This window comes from Alosa pseudoharengus, unplaced genomic scaffold (assembly GCF_046254945.1).
Source record: "Alosa pseudoharengus isolate Yale_2024_CS ecotype anadromous, Long Island Sound unplaced genomic scaffold, YU_APseudo_1.1 YU_APseudo_1.1_scf_17, whole genome shotgun sequence".
NCBI lineage: Eukaryota > Metazoa > Chordata > Actinopteri > Clupeiformes > Clupeidae > Alosa > Alosa pseudoharengus.
This window is the reverse complement of record NW_027468640.1, coordinates 8,259,543-8,276,057: the sequence shown is the minus strand read 5'-3', so window position 1 is coordinate 8,276,057 and position 16,515 is coordinate 8,259,543. Positions and strand designations below refer to the sequence as shown.

The 16,515-nt window shown below is 45.7% G+C and overlaps 2 protein-coding genes and 1 long non-coding RNA gene across 3 annotated transcripts in view; 2 read left to right on the top strand and 1 right to left on the bottom strand.

Annotated features, from left to right (window-relative positions):
- Positions 1–314: 314 nt before the first annotated feature.
- LOC143127932 (uncharacterized) lies at positions 315–1,999 on the bottom strand. The gene is made up of 3 exons (XR_012987738.1): positions 1,912–1,999; positions 1,064–1,214; positions 315–846 (listed from the first exon to the last, which is right to left on the bottom strand). It is a non-coding gene; the product is annotated as an uncharacterized LOC143127932 (long non-coding RNA).
- A 3,409-nt stretch (positions 2,000–5,408) lies between these two features.
- LOC143127930 (transmembrane protein 41B-like) lies at positions 5,409–6,254 on the top strand. The gene has a single exon (XM_076289619.1). It carries the CDS (start codon positions 5,409–5,411, stop codon positions 6,252–6,254), a length of 846 nt encoding a protein of 281 aa, XP_076145734.1.
- A 7,843-nt stretch (positions 6,255–14,097) lies between these two features.
- The window catches only part of LOC143127862 (C-type mannose receptor 2-like), a 4,402-nt gene continuing 1,984 nt past the window's right edge, over positions 14,098–16,515 (top strand). The window contains exons 1-3 of the mRNA XM_076289576.1: positions 14,098–14,140; positions 14,477–14,839; positions 15,081–15,365. Coding sequence (XP_076145691.1) covers positions 14,098–14,140; positions 14,477–14,839; positions 15,081–15,365 — 691 coding nt within the window. The remainder of the gene's footprint in view (positions 14,141–14,476; positions 14,840–15,080; positions 15,366–16,515) is intronic.

Sequence of the window (16,515 nt, the reverse complement as noted above, 5' to 3'; positions counted from 1 at the left end):
TCTAGATACAATGGATTTATTTGCACGTTCTTATTTTAGAACATTACAAAAACGACAACATGACAAACGTAGCATGCCAAACAGATGCTCCATGTGTGGCATCCTGCGGGGCTTAGAATATTAGCAAATGCTTTTGCTGGGAGTTAACAGCTTGGTGTGTCCATGCAAAAGTGACTTTCACTTGTGTTACAACATTTCTGTTGTTTGGTTTAGGTTTTATCTTGCAGCCATACACTTCAATGAGAATGCTGAGTCCCCACAACAGAAGACAGCCAAGGAGAAACTATGTACAGACTTGCCAAACAATTTGTAAGTTTAATAAAATATACTTTTTTATTACAAACAACAAATCAAAATGTGCAACAGTATAGGCACTAAAAAGAACTTATCGATTCACACACAACAGGCTTAGACCTGATGCTACTGGTGTCGAAATCATCATCAGTACTGTAAACAAAGCACAATGTTCAGGGCCATACAATTTGTTTATTGTACAGTATACAGCCTACAATCCACTGTATTACAGTATCCAATATAAGTCCTCTTTCTTGTCCTCTTCGAGATCATCAAAGACCCTCTTCCTTATTGGGATGCCGTCCTGCGGATTCCTGTGCCCCAGGACATGTGTGCTCAGCTTGACAGACCTTCCATGGAGGATGCTGTTGCTGAACATGAGTCACGGTTCAGTCGACAAGGGGTCTGAATCCAACGTACTGCCCTGAAGTATCCGGACGCTCCCTCCATATGCGTAGCACCACACACGAGGGGATCATGACACGGACGCTTCTTCTAAGGAAACCCCAGCTCCTGCTCACAAAAGACCTGTAGGCCAAGTCACTTCATTGCCTGCAACGAGAACAGGGTGGAAAAGCATTTTTTTACTATTTATTTTTTAATCTTTTACATTAGAGTATCACTGGACGATTGTTGAAAAAAAAATAAAGTTTGTCATTTTGTGGTGTTGATCAAACTGTGTTTTCGCAATATGCTGAACCAATAATGAATGTGTATTGGTTAAAAATATTTTATTTATATACTGTAACTGCTATCAGATTGTCCTCACCTTTCCATCCCTCTGATTCCCAAACGGCCATGGTCAGCTCTGTAAATATTCATTGCATTTTGCAAAGAATAAATATAGAGGCACAACGGATCGAGGCCATGATGGTCATTCAGGTCAGCTCCTCAGGAACCTGGGCCATTCTTTTCATAACCTGTAAAAACAAACATAATTTCCCTGCTGTTGTAATTTTGGATGACTAGGAAGCACAAAGTAGCTTAAGTAAATGTCTCCAGTTTTAGTTACCAGAGTTGTAAGATCACATATTAGGCTACTACATGGAAAGAAGGTAATAATCTCAATCAGATGTCAGCAGGATAGTTACAAGATTACATTAGACCTACTGACTGTACCTACTGTATTTTAAACAGTGATATTTATAGGATTTTTGATTATTGTACTCTACTCCATGGTACTATGTAAATTGCCCCTTGGGGATAAATAAAAGTGTTTTTGAATTGACACAAACGAGTAGGCCTAGTAATATTTTCGTTGACCTCGTTTCACTTCAGCCATAGGCTACAAACTGCACAGAGCTCCTGCCCAGCTAACTGGACGTCCCGTTGTAAGATCATACATTACTACATGGAAAGAAGGTAAAAATCTCGATAATCAGATGACTTAATCAGCAGGATAGTAGTTACACGAGTACATTAGACCTACTGACACAAATGTAATATTTTCATTGACGCGAGAAGTAGGCTACTCGTTTCACTTCAGCCATATAGCCTACGAACTGCAGAGCTCCTGCCCAGCTAACTGGACGTCCTGTTGTAAGATCGCATATTACCACTACAATAATGTATGTAACTGCTAATCAGATGACCTATTCAGCAGGAGAATATACTTACTGACTAAAACGAGTACTTTCCTTGCAAGCAGCACTCCTTTCACTACAGCATAGCCTGAACTGCCCACAACTGGCTACGAACTTTTCAGCTAGCTTCTAACTGGACATCTTGACAAAAATTGCACAAGGGTACAAGTTGTAAAACATTTGTTTGTGTGCAAATTAATATATTCTGTTGCTTACAATGCTAAAAACGAACCTAATACAATGTTTAGCTTAGTCTACGACACTAACGTGCGAGTATTGCACTAGTATTACAGCTAGCTTACTGGGCTACGTGTGGCCAACTCAAGTAAATGACAAAACTTACCACTCTGAAACTGTAGTCTGGTGTTGTGTGTCTCAGAGGGGATTGCACCTGTGTTAGATAGACTAGAGACAGACCGATTTGGGTTTTTCTAAAGCCGATGCCAATACCGATTTTTAGCGGTCGGAGTCAACCGATGGCCTATGTGACCTGCCGATTTTTTGGGCCGATATGCTATCGTGTTATACGTAATTGGCATGCTAAAAATCATACTAGTAAGAGGAGGCACAACACTTGTAAACTTCACATGATTTATTGAAAATTGAACATTAAAAAATCAACATATTAATTAAATATAAAATAAATAAATACCAACTCTGAGTCTTAAATCTTCAATATATAATCAACATGTATGACTTCTTGCAGTCTGTTAGTCTATTAATTATTCATTTTAATATGTTTAACAGTGCAAGAAGACTTCCATGATGTGACAACTTCAGATAGTTACTTCAAAACGGCAAAATACATGTTCAGGTTATACAGTTTCACTGTGGAACTTCCATGCCTTACCACAGACCTAGGTTTCAACAATATAAAACTCTGTCTCCCAGCATGCTGTGCAGGAAACCGGAAATAGGAACTAGAGAACATCCGTTTGATACTTCTCAAATTCGCAGTCAAATCAAACATGTATACATCGCGAAAACAAATTGACACGGGAAGACAATGTTTTAAAACGTTCACTTGTTTTTTTGTGCGTCCTCTTTTTGTTAACATTTCACTTAGATTGTCCGTTATTGAAGTTTAGATCGTAACATAGCAGTCACCAGCGTTGAGGGCGGGGTCTTGCATAGTCGGCGCATTCCCAACGCACTCGTAGCCACAACGCTAAGCAACTTTCATTTCTTCTTCAACTCCGATGCAGTTGAAAACGAATGGACATGGGATGACAGTGTTATAAAGCGTTCACATGTTAGATTTGCGTCCTCTTTTTGTTAAATTTTCACTTAGATTGTTACTATAGTTTAGATCGAAACATCACGCTGGTCACCAGGGGGTGTTTCTCGACAGTGTCGTTGCTAACTAAGTTAGCAACTTACTTGGTTGCAATGCAATTTCCCATAGGCAACCTACTAAGTTGCTAACTGGTTATCAACAATGCTTTCGAGAAACGGGGTCCAGCATTGAGGGGGCTTGCCGGCGCATTCCCAACCATAGATAGTAAAAGAACGCACTTTCGGTAAATGAAGCAACATCACAGATTACAACCATAAGAGAAATCATTAGAGAAAATATACGACTTTGGGACACTGGAATGTAAAAATTAATGCCTTCCCTGTAGACAGTCTTGCTCCTTCTTGAAACCAAAGATTTTCTTAGTTCTAAATAGACCGTCTCTTTTAAAACCTCGCGCTGTGTTCCAAGTAGCTGCCCGCAGATGTGCCTGACTTAAAATCGGCGCGGCCAAATAAGAAAATCGGCCGATGCCGATTGAGTAAAAAATAGCAAAAATCGGCCGATTAAATCGGCTGGCCGATCGGTCGGTCTCTAAGATAGATGGCACGACATTTTGGCGTAGTCGGCAAGATCCCCTCTCAAGACACAGCACCATGTCTGACGAAGAAGCTGGAGGTGCGGCAGCAGCCAATAGCATGATGATGGTTCCTTGGTTTTTGGGTGGGCCCTGGGTGCCCAAGTATGGGGAAAGGGCAGTCAGTTACCTTTTTCTGAGTGGCGGAGTCAAATGGAGGTATATTTGCGGGCCCAGACATTAACAGCCGCGCAGAGAGTTGACTTTGTAATGAGAGCTTTGCAGGGTGAGGCCAAGAGGGAAATGTTGCTACTCATAAGTACAGACAGGGAGACTGATGCTCAAATTTTCACGGCCCTTGAGAAATTATATGGGGAGAATGTGAGTATTAGTCAGCTCAGATCTCACTTTTTCAAGTGTCAGCAGCAAACCGGGGAAGGGGTGGGGCCTTTTATCTTACGCCTCCGTGAGTCCCATTCCAGATGGCGCAGCAAGGAGGCAGCGACTGGGTCAGACGACGAGATGTTGAGGAGCCAGCTGGTACTGGGGCTGCTGCCAGGGCCTGTACAGACTGAACTACAGCACTGGGTGCGACGAGAGCCGGCCCTTACTTTCGAGGGGGCGTGTGGTGAGGCTAAAGCCATGGAGAAGGAGACCAAACGAGCCGCTATGGAGAGCGTTGACACTAAGCGGACGTACAACAGCCCCCCTCAGCCCAACCTCCCCAGCACCTCAAATCCACTACATGATTGGAGCAAGATGAAGGAGGCGTTGCGAGCTGAACTAGCAGAAGAACTACGAGCCCAGGTAACCGATCTAAAGACCTCACTGCTGGCAGAGATGAGATCGCAGCGAGCTACCCAGCGACAGCCAGACCAACCATTGGGTGGAGAGCAGGGGGCCAATCTCATTCAGCGGCGTGCAAGACAACCTCAATGCGATGACCAGGGCCGTCCGATCTGCCTGCGGTGTGGAAAGGCGGGGCATATGCAGCGTGATTGTCAGCCAATGGAGATGACCAACACACGAAGAGTGGCTGATGAGGCAGGACCGGTAACGGCGCCCATGCGTGCAGCCCTGGTGGGGGAAAGCCCGGAGGTTGAAGTCCTCGTTCAAGGAAGACGGGTCCCCTGCATTCTGGATACAGGGTCGCAGGTGACCCTGTTCAGCCAGGGCCTGTTTCAGAGCCACCTACAAGACACAGAACTGAAAGAGGTAAGCGACATCCCCTGGCTCACATTAAAGGCAGCTAATGGGCTGGCCCTGCCCTATGTTGGCTTTGCAGTGCTTGACTTCAAATTGTGTGGTGTGACTGTGCCGGGTAAGGGGGTGGTTGTGGTGGAAGATAAATATCTGCCCCCAGCCTATGGAATATTGGGCATGAACGTTATCCAACATTGTTGGGAGGGTCTACGGCAGCGGGGGGTCACCATTTCACGCTTTTTAAGTCTACCCTCCCCAGGGCAGCTGTGGTGGCCTGGGACCGGGCGTTTGCTGCCTGCCGAAGGATAGAAGCAGCTGAACACCGAGGACCCAGTCTCGGGGTGGCCCGGTTGCGCACAACCAACCCAATCCAGCTGACTGAGACAGCAGTGTGGGCACATGTCCCTGAGGCCGCACCAATCAGGAAGGAACCCCCAGGGGCTTCGCTGTCAGTACATCTGCTTCTGCCGGGCCGTTCCACTCATATCAGCCTTTTACCGACAGATTTCCCCACGGAATGGCCAAGAAAAGAGGCGCCGCGCGGGAGGCAGAAGCCACACTGTTGGTTGCAGACGAACCGAAGCCTACGGAAACTTTGACAGTTAAAGGGTCTTCATATGAAGGGACGGGATCGGCTCGTGTGTCGCTCCTCATCCTCGTCGGTATCTTCGCCTGCTCTGCGTCCGTCATGTACCTGGTCTACAGGAACTTTCCAGAACTCCGCATAGATGAGAAGGAGAAGATGAAGATTCCCAGGGACATGGAGGATGCTAAGGCCCTGGGGACCGTGCTGTCCAAGTACAAAGACGCCTACTACTCGCAGGTCCTGCTGGCCTACTTCACCACGTACCTGTTCCTCCAGACCTTCGCCATCCCCGGATCAATCTTCCTGAGCATCCTCTCTGGGTACCTGTACCCATTCCCCCTGGCACTGTTCCTCATCTGCCTGTGCTCAGGTCTGAGTGCGTCCTTCTGCTACCTGTTATCTTACCTGGTGGGTCGGCCTGTGGTGCACAGGTACCTGACGGAGCGAGTCCAGAACTGGTCTCAGCAGGTGGACAAGCACAGAGAGCACCTGATCAATTACATCATCTTCCTGTGCATCACGGCGTTCCTGCCCAACTGGTTCATCAACATCACCTCCCCCGTCATCAACGTGCCCCTTGGAGTCTTCTTCCTCGGCACGTTTCTGGGCGTGGCTCCTCCGTCGTTCATGGCGATAAAGGCGGGCACGACGCTGTATGCTCTGACCATGGCGGGCGAGGCGGTGAGCTGGGGCTCGCTGGGCATCCTGGCACTGCTGGCGCTGCTCTCGCTGCTGCCCATCATCTTCCAGCGACGCCTCAAGGACAAGATGCAGTAGCCCCGCCCACACCAGCCCACACTCACGCACACCAGCGCAGGATTGGGGCAGGCTGCTGTCACTCACACGCACTCATCTCTAGCCCGCCCCCTCTACTGCTGGTCTGCTCGTCCTCCTGATAACTACTGGCCTCTGATCTGGTCATCAACTGGCCATCTGATCCCTCACGACTGGTCATCTCTGATCCTTCACGACTGGTCATCTCTGATCCCTCACGACTGGTCATCTCACGACTGGTCATCTGCACCCTCACGACTGGTCATCTCTGATCCCTCACGACTGGTCATCTCTGCTTCCTCATGACTGGTCATCTCTGATCCCTCAAGACTGGTCATCTCTGCTCCCTCACGACTGGTCATCTCACGACTGGTCATCTGCACCCTCATGACTGGTCATCTCTGATCCCTCACGACTGGTCATCTCACGACTGGTCATCTCTGATCCCTCACGACTGGTCATCTCACGACTGGTCATCTCTGATCCCTCACGACTGGCCATCTCTGATCCCTCACGACTGGTCATCTCACGACTGGTCATCTGCTCCCTCACGACTGGTCATCTCTGATCCCTCACGACTGGTCATCTCTCCAGACTCCAAATGGTTCAAAACTCTGCTGCTCGCCTCCTCACCCACACCCGGTCCCGTGAACACATCACTCCTGTCCTCTTCGCTCTCCACTGGCTCCCCATCAAACAACGCATCACCTTCAAAATACTCCTCCTGACTTTTAAAGCCCTCCATCACCTGGCCCCGTCCTACCTGTCCGATCTCCTCACCCTCAATCGACCCTCCCGTGCCCTTTGATCCTCCTCCACACTCACTCTGATCACCAAACCATCAAGACTCACAACCTTCGGCGACAGATCCTTCTCCTCAGCAGGACCCCGACTCTGGAACTCACTCCCCCAATCTGTCCGTGACTCCCCCTCACTTTCAACATTCAAATCCCGTTTAAAAACATACCTCTTCTCGCAAGCCTACGACCTCCCCTACCCACAACCATAACCTGTGACTGTTATTGTTCATGTCTTGTCCTCGATGTCTGTATTATTATTATTCATTCCTCATTCCATTACTGCTCTTGTCTTGGATGTTTGTACCATTATGATTTACTTTTGAATCATTAATTCATTGCTGCTCTTGTGTGTGTGTGGTCATCTCTGATCCCTCACGACTGGTCATCTGCTCCCTCACGACTGGTCATCTCATGACTGGTCATCTCACGACTGGTCATCTGCTCCCTCACGACTGGTCATCTGCTCCCTCACGACTGGTCATCTCTGATCCCTCACGACTGGTCATCTCACGACTGGTCATCTCATCTCCAGCCCCCCAGTAGAATGTGCCATAGCAGGAGCCCTCACCTGTTCTCCAATCCGCTCCCCCAGACCAGTGCTGACCAGTCCAGAGCCCGTAGACCAGACCAGACTCCCCTGAATACACTCCACTGCTTTGACCTCTGTGACCTTCAGCTTCACTCCATCACCTGCTCCTGCACTGTACTGGCGTGTTCCCATTGGCCCTCAGCTGGTCCTGCACTAAGCTGGCGTGTTCCCATTGGCCCTCAGCTGGTGAAGGAGCGAACACAGCAGCGGCAACAGCAGGATCAAGGCCAGCTTAATCGGGGCCGACGGGCACCACCGCTGTTGTCTGGAGAGAGAGTCTTGGTGCGGGATTTCCGTCGTAGGGCACGAGGCCAGTTGGGCTATCACTGGGATCCCCATCCATATGTGGTCCAGAGCCAACCCAGGAAGGATCGTCCGGTCTATGTGATCTGTCCGGAGGGACAAGACTGGCCCCTACGCACCATCCACCGGAACAACCTGTGTGTTCAACCCAGCGGCTGGCCACATGGGGCTCATGGGGGCATAGGTGAGTTGGCAGGGGGTCAGACTGCAGTGCGGAACGAACCAGGGGGAGAAGCAGAGAGGGGGTGGTGGCCAGTTGGTTTCCCGGTTGGACCAGGTTCCCAGGAGGCAGATAGTCCAGGTGGGACTGGGGAAATTGGGGGAAGGTTACCGGAGGTGAGGGTGGGGGAACCTGGTGGTGGGGCTGCAGCAGCCGGGCTTGAGCCACGGCGGTCCCAGCGAGCTAATTTGGGGTGTCCCCCAGCTAGGTACGGGGATTAGTGGTCGGGACGACCACTGACAAAGTGGGGGGGAATGTCGTATGATGACTGGGGCATAGGGATGTGTTATGTATGTGTGGGTGAATTGGTGGAGGGGAATATGTCCAGTGTAATCTGTAGAGTAATGAATTTTGTGTGATTGCTGGCTGGCTGTGTGGACTGCGTTTGGAACTCCTTGAATGGACAAATCGCACACAGCTGGTTAATTGAAAGATTGGGACGGTGGCGGGAACAACCTTTTTTATACGGGACGTCACTGACCGGGGGGAGAACTCGGTTTCCCAGGTGGCTCGGGAGGAGTGGCGTCATCACGCTGCGACGGAGCAGGAGTAACGAAATGACAACAATCCATCAGCAGCCCGATCTGTGTGGGAGAAGAGCATGTTTACATGCAGACTAAAGGAAAGTGCTTTCTCCTGCTTCTGTATGCTTGTGTGGATGGGCCATCATGGGGTATTTCGGTGTGTGAGAGTGTGTTTTGTCTCCTGGAGGTACGGACCTGAAAGCAGTAGCCGACGCAAACCCGGAAGCTCATGTTGGTGTATTGCTGAGGTGCTGCTCATTTTGCTGAATGTGTGTGTGGCTGCTGACCCTAGTAATAAAATTTGTAAACTGTAATCTGACTCAGTCTGGTATTGTGTGTCTCAGAGGGGATTGCACCTGTGTTAGATAGACGGCAAGACAAAAATCTTGTACTTGGGGCTGCTTTTACATAGACGGGACTAAGACATGGCTTAAAGATAGGCTCTGAATATGAAAATGCCATTATAAAAGCTAAAAAAGATTATTCTATAGCAAAACATTTTCATATTATGCAGAATAGCAATCCAGATAGTCTCATGGTTGAACTTCTGGAAGTCTAGAGAGTTTTTATTAAATTTTTATATAATTTGCAGGCCAGAGTATGTGGAGGCCTAAATGGGGAAATGGATTTCAGTCCTTCTCTGTTACTATCTTTACCGTCTGTCCTCATCTCATCTGTATACGTTGCGTAGCCACCTAAGGTGTTTGTAATTAGGCTTCCCTACACGAAAGTGGAAACTGTTTAAGGACTATACCCTGAAGAAGACGGTTTGTGGCGCTATGCGTGAGTTGTCACTCAGATCACTTTGAATGAATAAATGAATTAATTAATTCATTTTATTGGTTGCAACCAAAGTGTATAGGGTCAGAAGCTACAGCTTATATCAGCCCCACCTTCTCACATTTTTAAGAGTAACAAACAAATTGTCAAGGAAAAATTGACAAGACAAGAAAGATAAAATAAAGAGAAAAAAAACAAAAACACTAAAGAACATATACAATACTTTCATATGTACTGTATACTGTGCATCAGGCCTCAAACAGCCATCATCTTCGCAAGCAAACGATACGATCAAAGCGTCTTTACAGCTTAACGGTGCTTACTTCTTCACATTATCTGTTATAGAGACTATGTAACATGCAAGACACATTCCAGTATGGAAAAAGTGCCTTCGAGTGTAAAAAAACACATCAGTATGAAAAAACATTACAGTATGAAATAATCTGTTTTATAATACTGAACTCTTCATGTAACCCTCTAGGAGCCATAGTGTCCAATGTATAGATCCTGTAAAGTTCTTGTTTTAGAAGCAGGCAGTCATTATGGACCCCAGTTCGAGGACCCTTCATCATCTCAATTCCAATATATCTTAGAGAAGACACATTGTGTCAGACTTTTTTAAAATGGACTGCAACTGAATATTTTAGTTTGCTTGCAAATATGACGGCTGTTTGAGGCCTGATGCACAGTCAAGTAGCCTATGCATATATACAAATATCAAGAAAGATGTATTTGTTTATAATGTATGTATATTTTCTCTATTATGTAAATATATGTTGTACATTGAATTTATTAGAATTGTTGTACATTGTAGTGTTTGTGTATATATATATATATATATATAGGCAGACGGAGCCAGGCTAATACACTGCAGCTAGAAGGTAGGGAAGCACCAAAGGCGGAGGCATTTTTGATTCAATTTAATTGAGACATAGTCAGATTAATCTGACAATGTAAAGCACTACACATATTTTACATTAAAAAAGATTGTCATGTATTGATTCAAAAATGAAATCTTAGAAAAAATCAATTCTGAATTGAACAGGAAGCCAGTGCAGCTGAGCCAGGACTGGTGTGATGTGCTCTCTCTCTTTTTAGTACCAGTAAGCAATCTGGCTGCTGCATTCTGGACCATCTGTAATTTGGGAATGTTAGATTGAGTCAGACCTGTGTATAAAATATTGCCGTAATCGAGTCTGGGGGTAATAAAAGCATGTATGAGAATTTCAAGATCATTCTGGGATAAAAAGGATATTACTCTAAGTTGATAAAAATAAACACTTCTGACCACACTTGATTTGTTTATTAAAATTAAGCATGACCCCAAGATTTTAACCACGGAGTGCACATTGTTAGAGAGGGGACCAAGAGTACTGCTGAGGCTGGTGAGAGAGGAAGGGGGGCCAAATATGATGACTTCAGTTTTACTGTTGTTATGTTGTAAGAAATGACATGCCATCCAAGATTTAATGTCATTAATTCATATGTGTTCGCTAAAAAAGAGTGTATTGGATTTTATCTTTATTTAGGCTCACTGGGCCTCACAGTCTGATCAGAAGAGACCTTGTCCATAACCCATTCCAACACATTTGCATTGGCCAACTACAACACTATCTTCTCATCCGGCCATGTCTGTCGTGCTTGTTTTGTTATTCAAACACATTGGGGAAAGGTGGCAACATTGTAAACTTCCATGGTACTGTTCTGAAGCCAGTAAAACCACAAATGACGCAATGTCTCTGCACACCCACAAGTGACACAGAGAAGCCTACAGATCCAGTCCTGAACAGGAAACAGTATGTAGATGGACTTTCCTGGAAGCTTCTGGAGGGATGCCAACTCCCCCACACCTCCACCCAGGGCTTAATTTGAACCGGAACACGCCGGAACATGTTCCGGCACCTCCGACGTTGGATCCGGAACCTTTTTTATTGGATCCGTCAACTCTAACGTCAATATAAAAAAATAAATCGCCTAAACAAAAAATAAATGAATTACTGTGTGTGTAGTGTTCAATGTTGATATCTTTCTTATTAGTCTTTAGAAATAGGGGAAAGACCAAACAGGATACAACAAGCTAATCGAGGATTTGAAAGTGCTTTATCCACAGTATTGGCCACAGAGGGGTGACGCGCTGTTCAGGAGAGAGAAGTTGAGACGCTCTGACAGCAGTTTTGCATCAAGAGCCCGCGGAATATCATCAGGGCTCTCAGGGAATACCACCTCTACCATCTCCTCCCCATTTGCCTTGTCGTTCCGCCGCTTGCCCGGTTCAACCCCTTTCCTTACGTGAGGTCATGGATTTATAATAGACATAGGTGTAGAGAAAGAAGCAGGGTAATGGAGGCCGGGGGTCTGGATGCTGTATGGGCCATTTTGGACAAGTAGGCCTAGGCTACGGTAGGAAGAAATCGCACTTCCACGCTGTATCTAGTTGATCATTGATTACTGGGTGTGGGTGGCCATCATTGCAATATATAGCATACTTTAGCGCCGAGTGTTTGTGTCTCCCGCTCCCTCTCAGTTCCGATGTGTTTTTATTGGGGGGAGGTGTCCGGGGGGAATAGGGGTTCAGATAGGTATTCAGATGTGTCAATTACTAATCATTCCACACTGTATCTAGTTGATTATTGATTACTGGGTGGTCATCATTGCAATATATAGCATACTATAGCCTATATATTTTTATTTTGGCCTATGTGTAGAGTGTTTGTCTAGTTTTTTTCGATAATTTGATAATGGATAATTGCTGTTTTTTTTACATTTTACACCCATGCAGTGCAGTGTGTTGCAAGTTCTGAAGTTAATAAACATTGCCCTGGTGTACACACGGCGTTGTTTAGTTTTTTTTAGTCAGAGCTATGTACGCAGGTTTTTTTGTTGTTGGTCCGTAACCTCAAATCCCCGTTTTGAGTTGCCGGATCCACCCCGCCTTTGCGCTCCTGCACCTCCCACTTTACAAATTAAGCACTGCCTCCACCAATATGTATTTCTTGAATTTCCCCTTGGGGATCAATAAAGTATCTATCTATCTATCTATCTATCTATATGTGTGTATGTGTTGGAGGGTAATAATGTTACCCCGTTATTACCAGAGCTGTGGGGAGGGGCCGCAGGTAGTGAGAGAGGGTCTGTAATCACACAGTCCAGGCTGCTGTAGGGCCCAGCAAACAACTTACACACACAGCAATATCATGCCCTTGTTAAGCTCACTGTAATCAGCCCGGCCTCAAAACGTTACCGGCCGACCGGGAATTCTCTCGATTCTCCTATTACCACTCAGCTGCTGCTTCATCCTCTTGAGCCTGTGTGTATGCATCAGGCCTGTGTGTATGCATCAGGTCTGGGACACACTGGAAGTGGAACTGAAGCGGGGGTACGCAGAGTGCTACTGCCACACACAAACACGAAAACAAATATTTTCTGAATGTCCAGGCGTCCAGGGATACGTGCCATTCCCTTAATTATAGTCCACCGATTATATGCCACTGAGTTTCATGATCATCCTCTGTAGGATGATTGTGTTCAATGCTGAGCTGAAGTCAATTACCAGAAATCTAAGATACATAAAATTATTATTGTCTATGTGATAGACAACTATCCACTCCTCTGCTACTGTAAAACACTCTGGTTCCTTACAGTAGTGTTCAAAGACACCTTTTTCTTGTTAGCTGTAAAACAGAGGCCAAGTGAAGTCTATAAGCATACTAGGCCTACATGTTTTCATAATTAAGAAATATTAATGCAAGCTATAACTATATAAACCTACTATTCTGAATAATGTGTTTGTGTTTCATTTTCACCTGCTGCCATGTGCGTTTGCCAATGGTGTTGCATCTGAAATGTTCACAGGATTAGGCATACACTAAATCAGTCAATGAGGGCTACTTAAACATTCAATTATCCTATTACTGTAATCTATATGCCCACTTCTAAATTGTGTTGCATCTGTAGGCATTTCTATGAACTCAAAATAGGCAATTTAATTATTTAAACTCATTTCAGACATTCCGCAAGCTATTAATCCTCCGTAATACATATTTGAAGAACGTGTGGAAATAAAACTTTACTTTTAGGTATTTATGGCTACCAATACGTTGCCAACAGCCTTTCCTTGCTTTGTTCACTGCCGACGTATTTGATTTTTTTTTTTGTAGAGTGGGTTTTAATTCCTTATAACTTGTCATAATAATTGTGCATTCCTCATCCGTAAAATAAAGTGATCACGTCATCATTGAAAGTGGTGACTTGCGCTGCAACCCGCCCCTTTTATGTGAACGCGCACAAACTCCAATTAGGTTAACCCCGGCTCAACAAATCAACTTCATAATCAGCGTCGTAGTACCGATTAACACCACTTAAGATAACCAGGTTTTGTCAACCCTGGTTTAACAAAGTAACCCTGGGTTACATCTGGGTAGGTTAAGCTCCCTTCGTAGTACAGGCCCCTGAACCAGTCACAGGGGGGTCACTCTCTCAGAGACAACCAGCCAGCGTAACCAGAAGGGGTGACAACAGAGGAGCAACTCCAGAGTGTCTGACAGGTAACACCCAGTTCATCCATCTTAATCAAACCAGCACCTCAGACTTCACACAAGACACTATTTTATTTTTCCTTACTCTTTGTGTGATGTGTACCAGCCTCCTATTGTTGTTGTTGTTGTTGTTATTATTATTATAATTATGAACGCCGCGCAGCGAAGCATAGATTTTGGTGGTTTGTAATATTCTGAGTTTTTTATATTTAAGTTCTGTATGTTGATCTGGAGAAAAGTGGCTGCTATACTGAAATCTTAAAGACTACTGTGAAGACTTCAGGAGATCAGACATGATGACTCTGCTTCTCATCGCTACACTGCTGTTTTCAGGTCAGTCTGTGTGTGTGTGTTTCAGTCACGAGAATGAGACTCATTTACATTTCAAATACATTCATCATGCATCACGTGTGTGCTTGTGTGTGTATGTGTGTGTGTGTGTGTGTGTGTGCGTGTACTCTCTCTCAGGTCTGGGCAGTCTCTCCTCCTCTGTGCCACGTCAGTTCCATGTGGTGAAGGAACAGAAGAACTGGACAGAAGCTCAGCAGTACTGCAGAGAGGAGTTCACTGACCTCGCCACCATAGACGACATGACAGAGAATGAGAAGGTGAAGAGCATGATCCATGAAGCAGGTGTTGAGAGGGCATGGATTGGGCTGACGTGTCTTAAGTGGCAGTGGTCTCTGGCTGACAGGGATTTCTACAGAGAGAATGTAGCAGAGTTCAGGAACTGGGCTTCAGGCCAACCACATGGATGTGACCAAAAATGTGTGGTTCAGTCGAAAGGATGGCATGATACCCGCTGCAGTGAGACCAAACCCTTCATCTGCTATGATGGTGAGAAGATTATTCATTCATCAAGCAATAAATAGGCTACAGGCAATCTTTGCAGGTCAATAAATCAGGTCTATCAGTTGGTTAGGACTTGGTATGTATACTATGATTAGTTCATTTCAGATCTAACTCACTCATAAATACAGGTAGCCAATCTGTGTGACCAAACGTTTGTCTCTCTCGCACTAGTTCAGACTGTAAAGCTGTGCTGATTCTCAGTTATATGACCCATGCTATACCACAGGGGGAAACTCCACACAGCCCTATGTGCTGGTTACTGAGATGAAGAACTGGGCAGATGCTCAGAGATACTGCAGAGAGAAACACACAGACCTGGCCAGTGTGAGGAATCAGACAGAGGACGACCAGATAGAGGAAGTTAGAGGAAGTAGAGGTGCCTGGATCGGCCTGTTCAGAGATGCCTGGGAGTGGTCAGATGGCAGCAGCTCCTCATTCCGCCACTGGGACCCTGAAAACCCCAATTGTGATGGGTGTGTGGATGTGATGTGCGCTCAAATTACGTCCAGTGGTCAGTGGAATGATGCAAGTTGTAGCCATTCTGTAAACGTAATCTGCTATGAAGGTCAGTCTTTTTTTAACTTGATTCTTTTTGTCGCTTACTGGTGTTACTGTCATTTTTGTGCCCTTACAGTCTCTACTATCTCTAAAGAGTGTTATGATTTATTTCTTGTGTTGCTATCTGCTGGTGTGGTCAGGGGCGGTTTCTCATATGGGCAACAGCCCAGGGCAGCATTTTGCCGAGGGTAGCACGGGTGCTTGCAAAAAAAGAAAGCACCTGAGTGAATTACTTTTCAACGGATTATTTTTAGCTTTCATTTGCCCAGGCCGTCATACAAGGTGTGGTTGCCATCTCTCTGAATTGTCCATCTGGTCACCCTGCACATGTAGTTACTGAAGATAAAATGAGAATCTCAGAATCTCAACACTGAACACATGCATCTCACTTTCCTCTATATTCCCTCCAGACAAGCTGGTTCTGGTCCGTGAGAATAAGACCTGGAGAGAGGCGCTGCAGTACTTAGGGATGCAAACAGAGGTATGGTCAAAAAGGAGTGAGATTATCGAAGCCCACGCCCCCGCAGGAAATATCATATAATTACATTTTGCCACCACCTCTGCCATCCAGGGCTCACCCTATTCACACAAAAATGTTCTTTATATGAAAATACACTGTCCCAGTTCCTTGGAAATTCTTAAAAGTAAAGAATACTTAGACAACGCTGGAAAATTTGGCATGTCCCTTTTTTTCAAATTTTTTTTAAAAAGTCTGACATTTTGAATTTGTGTTTGGCTCTTGACCTCAATCTTCGTTTCAACCTGTAACCCATGGGCGGATTATGAACTTTCGGGCCCCTGGGCCCAGATGTATTAAGGGCCCCCCACTTATTGCCATATATGTGGGAGGGGGGGTTTGGGGGTCCTCCCCCAGAACATTTAAAATTTTTCTGATGTGATTTCCTGTATTCTGGTGCATTTTGGGGATGGCCAATACTAAATTCAATCAGATTCATAGCCTACATCCTGATTTGTTGATATTGAGGCAATGATTCCATGCAAAGACTTGGGCTTCAGGGCCCCCTGGCCCCGGTAGGCCCGTGCAGTAATCCATCCCTGCTTTAACCAAGACCAGTTCCACTTTGTTTTACAACCCTCATCCA

Bases quoted from the DNA above. Each gene is read 5' to 3' on its own strand.
- LOC143127930 (XM_076289619.1), top strand. From the start codon at position 5,409: ATGGCCAAGAAAAGAGGCGCCGCGCGGGAGGCAGAAGCCACACTGTTG.